The sequence below is a fragment of the Hemibagrus wyckioides genome, linkage group LG28 (assembly GCF_019097595.1).
Source record: "Hemibagrus wyckioides isolate EC202008001 linkage group LG28, SWU_Hwy_1.0, whole genome shotgun sequence".
NCBI classification, from domain to species: Eukaryota; Metazoa; Chordata; class Actinopteri; order Siluriformes; family Bagridae; genus Hemibagrus; species Hemibagrus wyckioides.
Window position 1 is genome coordinate 5,912,631 of NC_080737.1, and position 20,673 is coordinate 5,933,303.

General features: G+C 33.5%; 1 protein-coding gene across 7 annotated transcripts in view; it reads left to right on the plus strand.

Moving 5' to 3' along the window:
• LOC131348232 (uncharacterized) overlaps positions 1-20,673 on the plus strand; it is a 47,567-nt gene that overhangs the window by 8,086 nt on the left and 18,808 nt on the right. For 5 of the 7 annotated variants that reach the window (XM_058382997.1, XM_058382994.1, XM_058382996.1 and 2 more), the window contains exons 5-10: positions 15,314-15,559; positions 15,811-16,004; positions 16,658-16,700; positions 19,352-19,576; positions 20,015-20,208; positions 20,353-20,388. In XM_058382997.1, coding sequence (XP_058238980.1) covers positions 15,314-15,559; positions 15,811-16,004; positions 16,658-16,700; positions 19,352-19,576; positions 20,015-20,208; positions 20,353-20,388 — 938 coding nt within the window. The remainder of the gene's footprint in view (positions 1-15,313; positions 15,560-15,810; positions 16,005-16,657; positions 16,701-19,351; positions 19,577-20,014; positions 20,209-20,352; positions 20,389-20,673) is intronic. The other 2 variants (XM_058382998.1, XM_058383000.1) reach the window with 2 other exon arrangements.

A 20,673-nucleotide genomic window follows, 5' to 3' on the forward strand; every position in this document is an offset into this window, starting at 1 on the left:
TCATTACCAAAGATAAATAAAGGAATAATGTCGAATGTAAATAAGTTGGAAACCTTTAAAACACTATAGAGCTTCTAAATTGATGTACTATTTTTGATTAAGGTCTGGCTATAGCTTTTTTTTTTTACATTTAGGTCATTAATGACTTTTTACGTAGACAAAGATAATTACTGAATATATTCATTATGCACTATCATACTCAGAACATGGTCTCCTCCATTTTTGGTGTGAACAGGTGAAAAATCCTACCATATATCAGAATCTGCTGTTGAGGCAACATTAATATCTCTAGTATAGCTAGATGTGTCATTTCTAGGATGAAATGCCATCTCCATGTGGCCACAATATACTAACTCAGCTGATGTAAATTATAATAAAGAAGTGTTTTATGGACAAAAATGTCTGTATTTAAAAGATCTGTAGAAATCACCCACATGTGATGGGTGTTGTTGGTTATATAGCTATCATAGGTTTTAGTGTTCATCCCTTTTTTGCGTGTTTGCAGATTGAAGAAAATCCTGAAAAGATTGGCCCAACTGACAAACTCAGTGAGTATGATGAGTTTTTAATTCCTTTAAGTTAAATTAAATTAACCTGGCCGTTATGCCAGTGATAAACCCCTGAATCTTTTATTTTCTGAAAACTACTGATAAACATAAAGTACATAACATTTTAATACAACTATAAAATTTGATTTATTCAGAAATGAAGTGGCAAAGCCGCTTCTCTGGTTCAGCGACAGTAGGTGTTTTCTTGTGTGACTACTTCTTGTAATAAATAAAGATACAGTAAATATAAAAAAGTGAGATGAATATGATATTATTGCATAAATGTAAGAATAATCAGTAGAGTAAAAAAGACAAAATATTAAACATATGCTTTAGATGTGACAGTTCTTCTCAAGATCTTTCGGAGAAGAACTGACCCACTCACTACCCATACACATAGATCAAATAAATCACCCTTATGTTTAGAACTTGTAATATTTTATTATGTAAAACTGACTTACCCGTGTTATGATTTACATTTATATAATGATCTACACTTACTCCATGTGTACTGTTTATTGGTGGCTTTCTCTGTTCTTACTACAATGTATGACAATGTAATGTACTTTATGATAAATACAAGGAATACATAAAATATAGAACAATAATAATAAGCAGACTTATGATTTTATGCAATTACATATATTAATTAGGTAAAATAAATATTATATGACTGAAACACTAGGGCGCATACTGCTATATTAATGACAGGTGGTATGATACAGTGTGATGGGAGTTACTGTTAGTATCACTCTGTTTTCTTACAACAACACATCCTGAACTTCTCCTATACCACAGCACCTGGTCACCACTAACAGTTTTTACTAACTAATCAATAACCTTACCATAACCATACTTTTTCAGTTGATAATGCCTACAGCTCCTTGTACGAGGTAGTTGTTGTATTGTGATGGTTTGTTATACTGAATTTTAGATGCTTTTTAGAGAGGTGTAAATGATATGGGGAAAAATAAGTCAAGGGAATGGTAAATTAATCTGTATAGTATAAATTATATAAGGAATAATGATTAAAGAAATACTGAAATGCAAAAAAAGATTATTATTTTTACCGTGGAAGTGTGTAATGCAACACACTCAACTATATACACACTTTTTTTTTTACTAGTCAATGTCAAATAACGTCAAACACAAGTAAGGCGACACCATTAGCTTAAGCAGAATGCAGTGAATTTTTTTGAAATGTTAAAAAATAAAATCCTACAGCGTATGAATACTAATTTAAATGACTTTAAGATGTCTTATCCATTGGAGTGTCGTCGGCTATCTATACATTTCTTCTCATTAGTGCCTGGTAGCCCCGCCCCTATTTCGCCACGTGATTGTCCAAATTTCCACACATATGTTTTGTTTGGTTGAACAACTGCATTATCCAGGTTCCTGAAGTGGACGTTAATTTGTTGGAATTTTCTGTGTGGACACAAAACTGTTTATTCTACAAATGGTGCAGAATTGTGCATAAGTATGTGATTTGGGACACACCTCCCACTTTTAGTGCGTAGTATAAGTAGCTGAATTGGGACACAGGAATGTCCCTTTCACTGACCGCACTGCTGCTGCCGCTCTGCATCAGTCAGGTTCTTGTGTTTCTCTGAGTGTTTAGTCACGTGGTGGAGATTCCAACTGTAATCCTTCAACACAGTGATCTGTATTTCACAAACAAAGCACACTGCTTTACATCTGACTTCAGTAAATAAATACTCAGGAGTCCATGGCTTGTTACGTGAGCTGACACTTTTGAGGGTGAACAGCTAACTCAGTATCTCCAACACATTATTGTGAAGGTGTGCAGACGTACATACATACATAAATAAAAAAAAACTGCCGGACAGAGACAGACAAAGGGATGGACATGGCTCGGGGGTAGTAAAATGTCCAGGTCTCTAACGCATCCTTGATATTTGGGAATGATTAAGGACACTTCCAGGTTCTTGATTGTTGCTGTTTTCATGATTAGTGGAACGTTTGGAGGAAAGTCCACACAGGGACAAAGGTACACAAACAAACACTCATTGACCCCCCCCCCCAACCCAACAGTCTCAGCTCAGAAACAAAAGTGAAAGTAAAGTTATTCTGAGAAATCGCCCGTATCTGAGAAGCTGACAATGGGTATGTAATGTCATTCATAGTTTTCATTTTTTTCACCTCAAAGGTTGTCATTTTGTTTTCTGGAGGTGGTTTTTACAAATATACTAAAAACAGCCCTTGATTGAGGCTACATTTACATTTTTTTCTCCTCCAAAGTTGTATTTTGCTCTTATATGAAGATTTGAAACTTACAGCTTTGAGTACTAAATACACAAAAAGTGTCATCCGTGTGAATGATACCAGATGTTTGTTTTTAATCAGTATTTTACTTCCAGTCTGTAACTGTGTAAGTCAGTCATCTGTCCGTCACTGAAAATAAAGAAAGAGGTGTGAGTGTGAGAAGTTTACACACATCATCTTTGTAAAACACTGCTATAGATTTTATTTTACAATTAAAAAACTTTTTAAAATACATTTTTATTTTTTATTTTTTAAAAGTTGAAATTGTGAAGAACGTGTATATGTTTTGTAATATACTTTACATCTGCTACTCAAATTCATTCTTTCACATTTCTTTTGTTTAACATATTTAGCTCATGACCACAGAGGTGACCAGATGCAGACGCAGCCTCTTCTAAAATATTTTACTCTTGCACTTGGAAGCCCATTTGGACTTTGTGAGGGTATAGAGCAGAAATTTCAGGAACTAATACCAGGTCTGCAGAATGTACAGAAGCCAGAGGACTGTGATTTCATTATGGCTTTCTGCCCTGATGTTGTTATTGAAACAGCAGAGAAGATGATTAACATCTTAACAGGTAAGACACTCATTATTTCAGTAAATTCCTATTGATCAACATGAATTATTGTGGGATTACAAATATATAGTTATATGGAAAAGTAGACAAATGGCATCATATCAGAGCGCATGAATTAGATGAAAGAATAAAGGGAATAATTACATGATTATAGAATATAAGAAATAAGTTATCTTGTCTTCATTCTGAATCTCATTAAACTTTGAATTAAGATTATCTTTTGTTCACTACGTTTGTTCAAAGTGAAAGTGTGCAATGTGTGAAACATCTTTTCCTTTCTGTTTGTTGAATCCCTGAGTTCAGACAGTTGTCTAAATGACTTAATTATGGTAAAATCTGTGACTATGACCATCTGGGACTAATTCTGTGCTTGTGACTGATGAGTTATGAATTAAAATTAATGTTAAATGATTCTCATTTTCAAATTTCATTAAAAAGGTAACAAACCTGCAGTTCTGGTGGTGCTTCATCACACGTTAAATCCAGAGGATATTGTACCAGACAGCAGCAGATCTGTAAAGAGACAGAACACAATCATAGTCGACTGTCTGTTCAATGAAGATCAGGGATTACTGAGATGTTGTAAAAACAATGAAGCACTGTCCAAAGTAACAAACTGGCTGCATTCTGAGGTGAGGATTTTCTTTTTATTTGTATTTCCCAAATTTGCATCTCCCAATTTTCCTATCATTGGTGAACCTTATTTGATACATTGCAGAATTTATTAATATAATAATAATAATTATTATATTTCTATTTTTTTCTTTGGTAAACAGGCATTACCAAAGATATGTAAGGGAATTATGTCTAATGTAAGTACATTGGAAACTTTTAAAACACTATAGAGACTCTAAATTGATTGATGCCATTTTTTTTTAGAAAGGTCTGGCTACAGCTTCTTTTTTTTACATTGAGGTCATTAATGACTTTTCACTTAGACAAAGATGAATATTTTGTGGTAAATTTGTGATCATTACTGAATATATTCATTATAGAAAATCATACTCAGAATATGCCTTCATTATTTGGTATGAAGAGGTGAAAAATCCTATTTAAGGATTTGCTGCTGATTACAACATTAATATCTCTAGTATGTTCCATAGGTTTTAGTGTTCATCCCTTTTTTGTGTGTTTGCAGATTGAAGAAAATCCTGAAAAGATTGACCCAATTGAAAAACTCAGTGAGTATGATGAGTTTTTAATTCCTTTAAGTTAAATTAAATTAACCTGGCCGTTATGCCAGTGATAAACCCCTGAATCTTTTATTTTCTGAAAACTACTGATAAACATAAAGTACATAACATTTTAATACAACTATAAAATTTGATTTATTCAGAAATGAAGTGGCAAAGCCGCTTCTCTGGTTCAGCGACAGTAGGTGTTTTCTTGTGTGACTACTTCTTGTAATAAATAAAGATACAGTAAATATAAAAAAGTGAGATGAATATGATATTATTGCATGAATGTAAGAATAATCAGTAGAGTAAAAAAGACAAAATATTAAACATATGCTTTAGATGTGACAGTTCTTCTCAAGATCTTTCGGAGGAGAACTGACCCACTCACTACCCATACACATAGATCAAATAAATCACCCTTATGTTTAGAACTTGTAATATTTTATTATGTAAAACTGACTTACCCGTGTTATGATTTACATTTATATAATGATCTACACTTACTCCATGTGTACTGTTTATTGGTGGCTTTCTCTGTTCTTACTACAATGTATGACAATGTAATGTACTTTATGATAAATACAAGGAATACATAAAATATAGAACAATAATAATAAGCAGACTTATGATTTTATGCAATTACATATATTAATTAGGTAAAATAAATATTATATGACTGAAACACTAGGGCGCATACTGCTATATTAATGACAGGTGGTATGATACAGTGTGATGGGAGTTACTGTTAGTATCACTCTGTTTTCTTACAACAACACATCCTGAACTTCTCCTATACCACAGCACCTGGTCACCACTAACAATCTGTACTAACTAATCAATAACCTTACCATAACCATACTTTTTCAGTTGATAATGCCTACAGCTCCTTGTACGAGGTAGTTGTTGTATTGTGATGGTTTGTTATACTGAATTTTAGATGCTTTTTAGAGAGGTGTAAATGATATGGGGAAAAATAAGTCAAGGGAATGGTAAATTAATCTGTATAGTATAAATTATATAAGGAATAATGATTAAAGAAATACTGAACAGCAAAAAAAGATTTTTTTACTACGGAAGTGTATAATGCAACACACTCAACTATATACACACTTTTTTTTTTTACTAGTCAATGTCAAATAACGTCAAACACAAGTAAGGCGACACCATTAGCTTAAGCAGAATGCAGTGAATTTTTTTGAAATGTTAAAAAATAAAATCCTACAGCGTATGAATACTAATTTAAATGACTTTAAGATGTCTTATCCATTGGAGTGTCGTCGGCTATCTATACATTTCTTCTCATTAGTGCCTGGTAGCCCCGCCCCTATTTCGCCACGTGATTGTCCAAATTTCCACACATATGTTTTGTTTGGTTGAACAACTGCATTATCCAGGTTCCTGAAGTGGACGTTTATTTGTTGGAATTTTCTGTGTGGACACAAAACTGTTTATTCTACAAATGGTGCAGAATTGTGCATAAGTATGTGATTTGGGACACACCTCCCACTTTTAGTGCGTAGTATAAGTAGCTGAATTGGGACACAGGAATGTCCCTTTCACTGACCGCACTGCTGCTGCCGCTCTGCATCAGTCAGGTTCTTGTGTTTCTCTGAGTGTTTAGTCACGTGGTGGAGATTCCAACTGTAATCCTTCAACACAGTGATCTGTATTTCACAAACAAAGCACACTGCTTTACATCTGACTTCAGTAAATAAATACTCAGGAGTCCATGGCTTGTTACGTGAGCTGACACTTTTGAGGGTGAACAGCTAACTCAGTATCTCCAACACATTATTGTGAAGGTGTGCAGACGTACATACATACATAAATAAAAAAAAACTGCCGGACAGAGACAGACAAAGGGACGGACATGGCTCGGGGGTAGTAAAATGTCCAGGTCTCTAACGCATCCTTGATATTTGGGAATGATTAAGGACACTTCCAGGTTCTTGATTGTTGCTGTTTTCATGATTAGTGGAACGTTTGGAGGAAAGTCCACACAGGGACAAAGGTACACAAACAAACACTCATTGACCCCCCCCCCCCGCCCCAACCCAACAGTCTCAGCTCAGAAACAAAAGTGAAAGTAAAGTTATTCTGAGAAATCGCCCGTATCTGAGAAGCTGACAATGGGTATGTAATGTCATTCATAGTTTTCATTTTTTTCACCTCACAGGTTGTCATTTTGTTTTCTGGAGGTGGTTTTTACAAATATACTAAAAACAGCCCTTGATTGAGGCTACATTTACATTTTTTTCTCCTCCAAAGTTGTATTTTGCTCTTATATGAAGATTTGAAACTTACAGCTTTGAGTACTAAATACACAAAAAGTGGTTAACTGTCATCCATGTGAATGATACCAGATGTTTGTTTTTAATCAGTATTTTACTTCCAGTCTGTAACTGTGTAAGTCAGTCATCTGTCCGTCACTGAAAATAAAGAAAGAGGTGTGAGTGTGAGAAGTTTACACACATCATCTTTGTAAAACACTGCTATAGATTTTATTTTACAATTAAAATACATTTTAAAATACATTTTTATTTTTTATTTTTTAAAAGTTGAAGTTGTGAAGAACGTGTATATGTTTTGTAATATACTTTACATCTGCTACTCAAATTCATTCTTTCACATTTCTTTTGTTTAACATATTTAGCTCATGACCACAGAGGTGACCAGATGCAGAAGCAGCCTCTTCTAAAATATTTTACTCTTGCACTTGGAAGCCCATTTGGACTTTGTGAGGGTATAGAGCAGAAATTTCAGGAACTAATACCAGGTCTGCAGAATGTACAGAAGCCAGAGGACTGTGATTTCATTATGGCTTTCTGCCCTGATGTTGTTATTGAAACAGCAGAGAAGATGATTAACATCTTAACAGGTAAGACACTCATTATTTCAGTAAATTCCTATTGATCAACATGAATTATTGTGGGATTACAAATATATAGTTATATGGAAAAGTAGACAAATGGCATCATATCAGAGCGCATGAATTAGATGAAAGAATAAAGGGAATAATTACATGATTATAGAATATAAGAAATAAGTTATCTTGTCTTCATTCTGAATCTCATTAAACTTTGAATTAAGATTATCTTTTGTTCACTACGTTTGTTCAAAGTGAAAGTGTGCAATGTGTGAAACATCTTTTCCTTTCTGTTTGTTGAATCCCTGAGTTCAGACAGTTGTCTAAATGACTTAATTATGGTAAAATCTGTGACTATGACCATCTGGGACTAATTCTGTGCTTGTGACTGATGAGTTATGAATTAAAATTAATGTTAAATGATTCTCATTTTCAAATTTCATTAAAAAGGTAACAAACCTGCAGTTCTGGTGGTGCTTCATCACACGTTAAATCCAGAGGATATTGTACCAGACAGCAGCAGATCTGTAAAGAGACAGAACACAATCATAGTCGACTGTCTGTTCAATGAAGATCAGGGATTACTGAGATGTTGTAAAAACAATGAAGCACTGTCCAAAGTAACAAACTGGCTGCATTCTGAGGTGAGGATTTTCTTTTTATTTGTATTTCCCAAATTTGCATCTCCCAATTTTCCTATCATTGGTGAACCTTATTTGATACATTGCAGAATTTATTAATATAATAATAATAATTATTATATTTCTATTTTTTTCTTTGGTAAACAGGCATTACCAAAGATATGTAAGGGAATTATGTCTAATGTAAGTACATTGGAAACTTTTAAAACACTATAGAGACTCTAAATTGATTGATGCCATTTTTTTTTAGAAAGGTCTGGCTACAGCTTCTTTTTTTTACATTGAGGTCATTAATGACTTTTCACTTAGACAAAGATGAATATTTTGTGGTAAATTTGTGATCATTACTGAATATATTCATTATAGAAAATCATACTCAGAATATGCCTTCATTATTTGGTATGAAGAGGTGAAAAATCCTATTTAAGGATTTGCTGCTGATTACAACATTAATATCTCTAGTATGTTCCATAGGTTTAGTGTTCATCCCTTTTTTGTGTGTTTGCAGATTGAAGAAAATCCTGAAAAGATTGACCCAATTGAAAAACTCAGTGAGTATGATGAGTTTTTAATTCCTTTAAGTTAAATTAAATTAACCTGGCCGTTATGCCAGTGATAAACCCCTGAATCTTTTATTTTCTGAAAACTACTGATAAACATAAAGTACATAACATTTTAATACAACTATAAAATTTGATTTATTCAGAAATGAAGTGGCAAAGCCGCTTCTCTGGTTCAGCGACAGTAGGTGTTTTCTTGTGTGACTACTTCTTGTAATAAATAAAGATACAGTAAATATAAAAAAGTGAGATGAATATGATATTATTGCATGAATGTAAGAATAATCAGTAGAGTAAAAAAGACAAAATATTAAACATATGCTTTAGATGTGACAGTTCTTCTCAAGATCTTTCGGAGGAGAACTGACCCACTCACTACCCATACACATAGATCAAATAAATCACCCTTATGTTTAGAACTTGTAATATTTTATTATGTAAAACTGACTTACCCGTGTTATGATTTACATTTATATAATGATCTACACTTACTCCATGTGTACTGTTTATTGGTGGCTTTCTCTGTTCTTACTACAATGTATGACAATGTAATGTACTTTATGATAAATACAAGGAATACATAAAATATAGAACAATAATAATAAGCAGACTTATGATTTTATGCAATTATATATATTAATTAGGTAAAATAAATATTATATGAATGAAACACTAGGGCGCATACTGCTATATTAATGACAGGTGGTATGATACAGTGTGATGGGAGTTACTGTTAGTATCACTCTGTTTTCTTACAACAACACATCCTGAACTTCTCCTATACCACAGCACCTGGTCACCACTAACAATCTGTACTAACTAATCAATAACCTTACCATAACCATACTTTTTCAGTTGATAATGCCTACAGCTCCTTGTACGAGGTAGTTGTTGTATTGTGATGGTTTGTTATACTGAATTTTAGATGCTTTTTAGAGAGGTGTAAATGATATGGGGAAAAATAAGTCAAGGGAATGGTAAATTAATCTGTATAGTATAAATTATATAAGGAATAATGATTAAAGAAATACTGAACAGCAAAAAAAGATTTTTTTACTACGGAAGTGTATAATGCAACACACTCAACTATATACACACTTTTTTTTTTTACTAGTCAATGTCAAATAACGTCAAACACAAGTAAGGCGACACCATTAGCTTAAGCAGAATGCAGTGAATTTTTTTGAAATGTTAAAAAATAAAATCCTACAGCGTATGAATACTAATTTAAATGACTTTAAGATGTCTTATCCATTGGAGTGTCGTCGGCTATCTATACATTTCTTCTCATTAGTGCCTGGTAGCCCCGCCCCTATTTCGCCACGTGATTGTCCAAATTTCCACACATATGTTTTGTTTGGTTGAACAACTGCATTATCCAGGTTCCTGAAGTGGACGTTTATTTGTTGGAATTTTCTGTGTGGACACAAAACTGTTTATTCTACAAATGGTGCAGAATTGTGCATAAGTATGTGATTTGGGACACACCTCCCACTTTTAGTGCGTAGTATAAGTAGCTGAATTGGGACACAGGAATGTCCCTTTCACTGACCGCACTGCTGCTGCCGCTCTGCATCAGTCAGGTTCTTGTGTTTCTCTGAGTGTTTAGTCACGTGGTGGAGATTCCAACTGTAATCCTTCAACACAGTGATCTGTATTTCACAAACAAAGCACACTGCTTTACATCTGACTTCAGTAAATAAATACTCAGGAGTCCATGGCTTGTTACGTGAGCTGACACTTTTGAGGGTGAACAGCTAACTCAGTATCTCCAACACATTATTGTGAAGGTGTGCAGATGTACATACATACATAAATAAAAAAAAACTGCCGGACAGAGACAGACAAAAGGGACGGACATGGCTCGGGGGTAGTAAAATGTCCAGGTCTCTAACGCATCCTTGATATTTGGGAATGATTAAGGACACTTCCAGGTTCTTGATTGTTGCTGTTTTCATGATTAGTGGAACGTTTGGAGGAAAGTCCACACAGGGACAAAGGTACACAAACAAACACTCATTGACCCCCCCCCCCCGCCCCAACCCAACAGTCTCAGCTCAGAAACAAAAGTGAAAGTAAAGTTATTCTGAGAAATCGCCCGTATCTGAGAAGCTGACAATGGGTATGTAATGTCATTCATAGTTTTCATTTTTTTCACCTCAAAGGTTGTCATTTTGTTTTCTGGAGGTGGTTTTTACAAATATACTAAAAACAGCCCTTGATTGAGGCTACATTTACATTTTTTTCTCCTCCAAAGTTGTATTTTGCTCTTATATGAAGATTTGAAACTTACAGCTTTGAGTACTAAATACACAAAAAGTGGTTAACTGTCATCCATGTGAATGATACCAGATGTTTGTTTTTAATCAGTATTTTACTTCCAGTCTGTAACTGTGTAAGTCAGTCATCTGTCCGTCACTGAAAATAAAGAAAGAGGTGTGAGTGTGAGAAGTTTACACACATCATCTTTGTAAAACACTGCTATAGATTTTATTTTACAATTAAAATACATTTTAAAATACATTTTTATTTTTTATTTTTTAAAAGTTGAAGTTGTGAAGAACGTGTATATGTTTTGTAATATACTTTACATCTGCTACTCAAATTCATTCTTTCACATTTCTTTTGTTTAACATATTTAGCTCATGACCACAGAGGTGACCAGATGCAGAAGCAGCCTCTTCTAAAATATTTTAATCTTGCACTTGGAAGCCCATTTGGACTTTGTGAGGGTATAGAGCAGAAATTTCAGGAACTAATACCAGGTCTGCAGAATGTACAGAAGCCAGAGGACTGTGATTTCATTATGGCTTTCTGCCCTGATGTTGTTATTGAAACAGCAGAGAAGATGATTAACATCTTAACAGGTATGAAACTCATTATTTCAGTAAATTCCTATTGATCAACATGAATTATTGTGGGATTACAAATATATAGTTATATGGAAAAGTAGACAAATGGCATCATATCAGAGCGCATGAATTAGATGAAAGAATAAAGGGAATAATTACATGATTATAGAATATAAGAAATAAGTTATCTTGTCTTCATTCTGAATTTCATTAAACTTTGAATTAAGATTATCTTTTGTTCACTACGTTTGTTCAAAGTGAAAGTGTGCAATGTGTGAAACATCTTTTCCTTTCTGTTTGTTGAATCCCTGAGTTCAGACAGTTGTCTAAATGACTTAATTATGGTAAAATCTGTGACTATGACCATCTGGGACTAATTCTGTGCTTGTGACTGATGAGTTATGAATTAAAATTATTGTTAAATGATTCTCATTTTCAAATTTCATTAAAAAGGTAACAAACCTGCAGTTCTGGTGGTGCTTCATCACACGTTAAATCCAGAGGATATTGTACCAGACAGCAGCAGATCTGTAAAGAGACAGAACACAATCATAGTCGACTGTCTGTTCAATGAAGATCAGGGATTACTGAGATGTTGTAAAAACAATGAAGCACTGTCCAAAAGTAACAAACTGGCTGCATTCTGAGGGTGAGGATTTTCTTTTTATTTGTATTTCCCAAATTTGCATCTCCCAATTTTCCTATCATTGGTGAACCTTATTTGATACATTGCAGAATTTATTAATATAATAATAATAAATTATTATATTTCTATTTTTTTCTTTGGTAAACAGGCATTACCAAAGATATGTAAGGGAATTATGTCTAATGTAAGTACATTGGAAACTTTTAATACACTATAGAGACTCTAAATTGATTGATGCCATTTTTTTTTTAGAAAGGTCTGGCTACAGCTTCTTTTTTTTACATTGAGGTCATTAATGACTTTTCACTCTAGACAAAGATGAATATTTTGTGGTAAATTTGTGATCATTACTGAATATATTCATTATAGAAAATCATACTCAGAATATGCCTTCATTATTTGGTATGAAGAGGTTGAAAAATCCTATTTAAGAATTTGCTGCTGATTACAACATTAATATCTCTAGTATGTTCCATAGGTTTTAGTGTTCATCCCTCTTTTGTGTGTTTGCAGATTGAAGAAAATCCTGAAAAAGATTGACCCAATTGAAAAAACTCAGTGAGTATGATGAGTTTTTAATTCCTTAAGTTAAATTAAATTAACCTGGCCGTTATGCCAGTGATAAACCCCTGAATCTTTTATTTTCTGAAAACTACTGATAAACATAAAGTACATAACATTTTAATACAACTATAAAATTTGATTTATTCAGAAATGAAGTGGCAAAGCCGCTTCTCTGGTTCAGCGACAGTAGGTGTTTTCTTGTGTGACTACTTTCTTGTTAATAAATAAAGATACAGTAAATATAAAAAAGTGAGATGAATATGATATTATTGCATGAATGTAAAGAATATTCAGTAGAGTAAAAAAGACAAAATATTAAACACATGCTTTAGATGTGACAGTTCTTCTCAAGATCTTTCGGAGAAGGAACTGACCCACTCACTACCCATACACATAGATCAAATAAATCACCCTTATGTTTAGAACTTGTAATATTTTATTATGTAAAACTGACTTACCCGTGTTATGATTTACATTTATATAATGATCTACACTTACTCCATGTGTACTGTTTATTGGTGGGCTTTCTCTGTTCTTACTACAATGTATGACAAATGTAATGTACTTTATGATAAATACAAGGAATACATAAAATATAGAACAATAATAATAAGCAGACTTATGATTTTATGCAATTACATATATTAATTAGGTAAAATAAATTATTATATGAATGAAACACTAGGGCGCATACTGCTATATTAATGACAGGTGGTATGATACAGTGTGATGGGAGTTACTGTTAGTATCACTCTGTTTTCTTACAACAACACATCCTGAACTTCTCCTATACCACAGCACCTGGTCACCACTAACAATCTGTACTAACTAATCAATAAACTTACCATAACCATACTTTTTCAGTTGATAATGCCTACAGCTCCTTGTACGAGGTAGTTGTTGTATTGTGATGGTTTGTTATACTGAATTTTAGATGCTTTTTAGAGAGGTGTAAATGATATGGGGAGAAAAATAAGTCAAGGGAATGGTAAATTAATCTGTATAGTATAAATTATATAAGGAATAATGATTAAAGAAATACTGAACAGCAAAAAAAAGATTTTTTTTACTACGGAAGTGTATAATGCAACACACTCAACTATATACACACTTTTTTTTTTTACTAGTCAATGTCAAATAACGTCAAACACAAGTAAGGCGACACCATTAGCTTAAGCAGAATGCAGTGAATTTTTTTGAAATGTTAAAAAATAAAATCCTACAGCGTATGAATACTAATTTAAATGACTTTAAGATGTCTTATCCATTGGAGTGTCGTCGGCTATCTATACATTTCTTCTCATTAGTGCCTGGTAGCCCCGCCCCTATTTCGCCACGTGATTGTCCAAATTTCCACACATATGTTTTGTTTGGTTGAACAACTGCATTATCCAGGTTCCTGAAGTGGACGTTTATTTGTTGGAATTTTCTGTGTGGACACAAAACTGTTTATTCTACAAATGGTGCAGAATTGTGCATAAGTATGTGATTTGGGACACACCTCCCACTTTTAGTGCGTAGTATAAGTAGCTGAATTGGGACACAGGAATGTCCCTTTCACTGACCGCACTGCTGCTGCCGCTCTGCATCAGTCAGGTTCTTGTGTTTCTCTGAGTGTTTAGTCACGTGGTGGAGATTCCAACTGTAATCCTTCAACACAGTGATCTGTATTTCACAAACAAAGCACACTGCTTTACATCTGACTTCAGTAAATAAATACTCAGGAGTCCATGGCTTATTACGTGAGCTGACACTTTTGAGGGTGAACAGCTAACTCAGTATCTCCAACACATTATTGTGAAGGTGTGCAGACGTACATACATACATAAATAAAAAATCAGCCGTACAGAGACAGCCAAAAGGGACGGACATGGCTCGGGGGTAGTAAAATGTCCAGGTCTCTAGCGCATCCTTGATATTTGGGAATGATTAAGGACACTTCCGGGTTCTTGATTGTTGCTGTTTTCATGATTAGTGGAACGTTTGGAGGAAAGTCCACACAGGGACAAAGGTACACAAACATACACTCATTGACATTTTACAGATCATTTAAAAAATGACTTTTCTTTAGTTTTATTTGTTAAGTTATATTACTTGAATCTTTCCATATTGTTAAAATGAAGATTAAATGCCCATATAAATATAAATAATCTATATCTAATATATAAATAATCCACATATTTACTTGTTATAGGTTTTGTGTGTTTTTAACACGAGACTCTTGAGTAATTAGCTTGTAGAAATCTATTTAATCATTCAAAACTGAACAAACCCATCTTAGGAAACATGAAGTAACAAAGTCAGCTCATCAGTCAAAATCATTATAAACTGAAAAAAGGGATAGATGAGCTATTTTGGGTGGGTGTGTAAATGTTTTAATTTAAGCTGAGGTTTCAGTTGGGTATAATATAGACATGTATTTTAATTTATTTAGTTCTTTATCAATCTGAATCTCTCTTAGCCTCATGAAATTCTAGTGGCTAAATATTAGCTCAATATTTAGCCTATATAATGCAATACATTTAAAATAGTCCCAGGAATAAAATATATTATGCTATGGTGTCTGATTTGGTGTTTCTCTGCAATTTATATAGCTTTAGATCAGGACCATCAGACTAATCAGATGTTGATGCATCCTCATCTAAATTACGTCACTCTAATAACTGGAAACACATTAGAATATCATGTGGGCATCGAGAGGAGACTTCAGGAAGAAATACCACATCTGAATAAGGTGCAGAATTTGAAAGAGTCTGATTTCATTCTGGTTTTCTGCCCTGTTGTTTCACGAGCTGGAACTGACATTGAAGCAGCAGTGAAAAATCTCAGTACCCATGCAGGTAAAACACTCATTATTCCAATAAATAAATCAAATTTATAAAAACTTTCAGCCATAAAATTTTAAGGATGAAATATTGTAAGATGAAAAAATAAAGAGGATGATCAAACATTTAAATAAAATATGACATAACCTCATTTACCTGAATTCTGAATGTTTGTTTTTATTAACCATTTATATTTGCCCAAAGTTAAAGTTTACCATATATGTTTGCTTTCTTATTTCACTAAACTCAAATGTCTTTCTCAAAAGGTAACAAACCTGCAGTTCTGGTGGTGCTTCATCACACATTTAATCCAGAGCTTATTGTCCCAGACAGCAGCAGATGTGTAAAGAGACAGAATACAATCACAGTCGACTGTCTGTTCCGTGAAGGTCAGGGTTTACTGCCATGTCTTAAAAACCATGAAGCACTGTCCAAAATTACAAACTGGCTAAATCCTAAGGTGAGGTTTTTCTTTTTTTATGCATTTCCCAAATTTGCAAAACATCTCCCAAATTTCCTATTATTGGTGAATCTGATTCAATACACTGCAGTATTTATTAATATAATAATAATACTTATTATTATATATATGTTTCTTTGGTAAACAGTCATTACCAAAGATAAATAAAGGAATAATGTCGAATGTAAATAAGTTGGAAACCTTTAAAACACTATAGAGCTTCTAAATTGATGTACTATTTTTGATTAAGGTCTGGCTATAGCTTTTTTTTTTTACATTTAGGTCATTAATGACTTTTTACGTAGACAAAGATAATTACTGAATATATTCATTATGCACTATCATACTCAGAACATGGTCTCCTCCATTTTTGGTGTGAACAGGTGAAAAATCCTACCATATATCAGAATCTGCTGTTGAGGCAACATTAATATCTCTAGTATAGCTAGATGTGTCATTTCTAGGATGAAATGCCATCTCCATGTGGCCACAATATACTAACTCAGCTGATGTAAATTATAATAAAGAAGTGTTTTATGGACAAAAATGTCTGTATTTAAAAGATCTGTAGAAATCACCCACATGTGATGGGTGTTGTTGGTTATATAGCTATCATAGGTTTTAGTGTTCATCCCTTTTTTGCGTGTTTGCAGATTGAAGAAAATCCTGAAAAGATTGGCCCAACTGACAAACTCAGTGAGTATGATGAGTTTTTAATTCCTTTAAGTTAAATTAAATTAACCTGGCCGTTATGCCAGTGATAAACCCCTGAATCTTTTATTTTCTGAAAACTACTGATAAACATAAAGTACATAACATTTTAATACAACTATAAAATTTGATTTATTCAGAAATGAAGTGGCAAAGCCGCTTCTCTGGTTCAGCGACAGTAGGTGTTTTCTTGTGTGACTACTTCTTGTAATAAATAAAGATACAGTAAATATAAAAAAGTGAGATGAATATGATATTATTGCATAAATGTAAGAATAATCAGTAGAGTAAAAAAGACAAAATATTAAACATATGCTTTAGATGTGACAGTTCTTCTCAAGATCTTTCGGAGAAGAACTGACCCACTCACTACCCATACACATAGATCAAATAAATCACCCTTATGTTTAGAACTTGTAATATTTTATTATGTAAAACTGACTTACCCGTGTTATGATTTACATTTATATAATGATCTACACTTACTCCATGTGTACTGTTTATTGGTGGCTTTCTCTGTTCTTACTACAATGTATGACAATGTAATGTACTTTATGATAAATACAAGGAATACATAAAATATAGAACAATAATAATAAGCAGACTTATGATTTTATGCAATTATATATATTAATTAGGTAAAATAAATATTATATGAATGAAACACTAGGGCGCATACTGCTATATTAATGACAGGTGGTATGATACAGTGTGATGGGAGTTACTGTTAGTATCACTCTGTTTTCTTACAACAACACATCCTGAACTTCTCCTATACCACAGCACCTGGTCACCACTAACAATCTGTACTAACTAATCAATAACCTTACCATAACCATACTTTTTCAGTTGATAATGCCTACAGCTCCTTGTACGAGGTAGTTGTTGTATTGTGATGGTTTGTTATACTGAATTTTAGATGCTTTTTAGAGAGGTGTAAATGATATGGGGAAAAATAAGTCAAGGGAATGGTAAATTAATCTGTATAGTATAAATTATATAAGGAATAATGATTAAAGAAATACTGAAATGCAAAAAAAGATTATTATTTTTACCGTGGAAGTGTGTAATGCAACACACTCAACTATATACACACTTTTTTTTTTACTAGTCAATGTCAAATAACGTCAAACACAAGTAAGGCGACACCATTAGCTTAAGCAGAATGCAGTGAATTTTTTTGAAATGTTAAAAAATAAAATCCTACAGCGTATGAATACTAATTTAAATGACTTTAAGATGTCTTATCCATTGGAGTGTCGTCGGCTATCTATACATTTCTTCTCATTAGTGCCTGGTAGCCCCGCCCCTATTTCGCCACGTGATTGTCCAAATTTCCACACATATGTTTTGTTTGGTTGAACAACTGCATTATCCAGGTTCCTGAAGTGGACGTTTATTTGTTGGAATTTTCTGTGTGGACACAAAACTGTTTATTCTACAAATGGTGCAGAATTGTGCATAAGTATGTGATTTGGGACACACCTCCCACTTTTAGTGCGTAGTATAAGTAGCTGAATTGGGACACAGGAATGTCCCTTTCACTGACCGCACTGCTGCTGCCGCTCTGCATCAGTCAGGTTCTTGTGTTTCTCTGAGTGTTTAGTCACGTGGTGGAGATTCCAACTGTAATCCTTCAACACAGTGATCTGTATTTCACAAACAAAGCACACTGCTTTACATCTGACTTCAGTAAATAAATACTCAGGAGTCCATGACTTGTTACGTGAGCTGACACTTTTGAGGGTGAACAGCTAACTCAGTATCTCCAACACATTATTGTGAAGGTGTGCAGACGTACATACATACATAAATAAAAAAAAACTGCCGGACAGAGACAGACAAAGGGATGGACATGGCTCGGGGGTAGTAAAATGCCCAGGTCTCTAGCGCATCCTTGATATTTGGGAATGATTAAGGACACTTCCGGGTTCTTGATTGTTGCTGTTTTCATGATTAGTGGAACGTTTGGAGGAAAGTCCACACAGGGACAAAGGTACACAAACAAACACTCATTGACCCCCCCCCCCCCCCAACCCAACAGTCTCAGCTCAGAAACAAAAGTGAAAGTAAAGTTATTCTGAGAAATCGCCCGTATCTGAGAAGCTGACAATGGGTATGTAATGTCATTCATAGTTTTCATTTTTTTCACCTCAAAGGTTGTCATTTTGTTTTCTGGAGGTGGTTTTTACAAATATACTAAAAACAGCCCTTGATTGAGGCTACATTTACATTTTTTTCTCCTCCAAAGTTGTATTTTGCTCTTATATGAAGATTTGAAACTTACAGCTTTGAGTACTAAATACACAAAAAGTGGTTAACTGTCATCCGTGTGAATGATACCAGATGTTTGTTTTTAATCAGTATTTTACTTCCAGTCTGTAACTGTGTAAGTCAGTCATCTGTCCGTCACTGAAAATAAAGAAAGAGGTGTGAGTGTGAGAAGTTTACACACATCATCTTTGTAAAACACTGCTATAGATTTTATTTTACAATTAAAATACATTTTAAAATACATTTTTATTTTTTATTTTTTAAAAGTTGAAGTTGTGAAGAACGTGTATATGTTTTGTAATATACTTTACATCTGCTACTCAAATTCATTCTTTCACATTTCTTTTGTTTAACATATTTAGCTCATGACCACAGAGGTGACCAGATGCAGAAGCAGCCTCTTCTAAAATATTTTAATCTTGCACTTGGAAGCCCATTTGGACTTTGTGAGGGTATAGAGCAGAAATTTCAGGAACTAATACCAGGTCTGCAGAATGTACAGAAGCCAGAGGACTGTGATTTCATTATGGCTTTCTGCCCTGATGTTGTTATTGAAACAGCAGAGAAGATGATTAACATCTTAACAGGTATGAAACTCATTATTTCAGTAAATTCCTATTGATCAACATGAATTATTGTGGGATTACAAATATATAGTTATATGGAAAAGTAGACAAATGGCATCATATCAGAGCGCATGAATTAGATGAAAGAATAAAGGGAATAATTACATGATTATGGAATATAAGAAATAAGTTATCTTGTCTTCATTCTGAATCTCATTAAACTTTGAATTAAGATTATCTTTTGTTCACTACGTTTGTTCAAAGTGAAAGTGTGCAATGTGTGAAACATCTTTTCCTTTCTGTTTGTTGAATCCCTGAGTTGAGACAGTTGTCTAAATGACTTAATTATGGTAAAATCTGTGACTATGACCATCTGGGACTAATTCTGTGCTTGTGACTGATGAGTTATGAATTAAAATTAATGTTAAATGATTCTCATTTTCAAATTTCATTAAAAAGGTAACAAACCTGCAGTTCTGGTGGTGCTTCATCACACGTTAAATCCAGAGGATATTGTACCAGACAGCAGCAGATCTGTAAAGAGACAGAACACAATCATAGTCGACTGTCTGTTCAATGAAGATCAGGGATTACTGAGATGTTGTAAAAACAATGAAGCACTGTCCAAAGTAACAAACTGGCTGCATTCTGAGGTGAGGATTTTCTTTTTATTTGTATTTCCCAAATTTGCATCTCCCAATTTTCCTATCATTGGTGAACCTTATTTGATACATTGCAGAATTTATTAATATAATAATAATAATTATTATATTTCTATTTTTTTCTTTGGTAAACAGGCATTACCAAAGATATGTAAGGGAATTATGTCTAATGTAAGTACATTGGAAACTTTTAAAACACTATAGAGACTCTAAATTGATTGATGCCATTTTTTTTTAGAAAGGTCTGGCTACAGCTTCTTTTTTTTACATTGAGGTCATTAATGACTTTTCACTTAGACAAAGATGAATATTTTGTGGTAAATTTGTGATCATTACTGAATATATTCATTATAGAAAATCATACTCAGAATATGCCTTCATTATTTGGTATGAAGAGGTGAAAAATCCTATTTAAGAATTTGCTGCTGATTACAACATTAATATCTCTAGTATGTT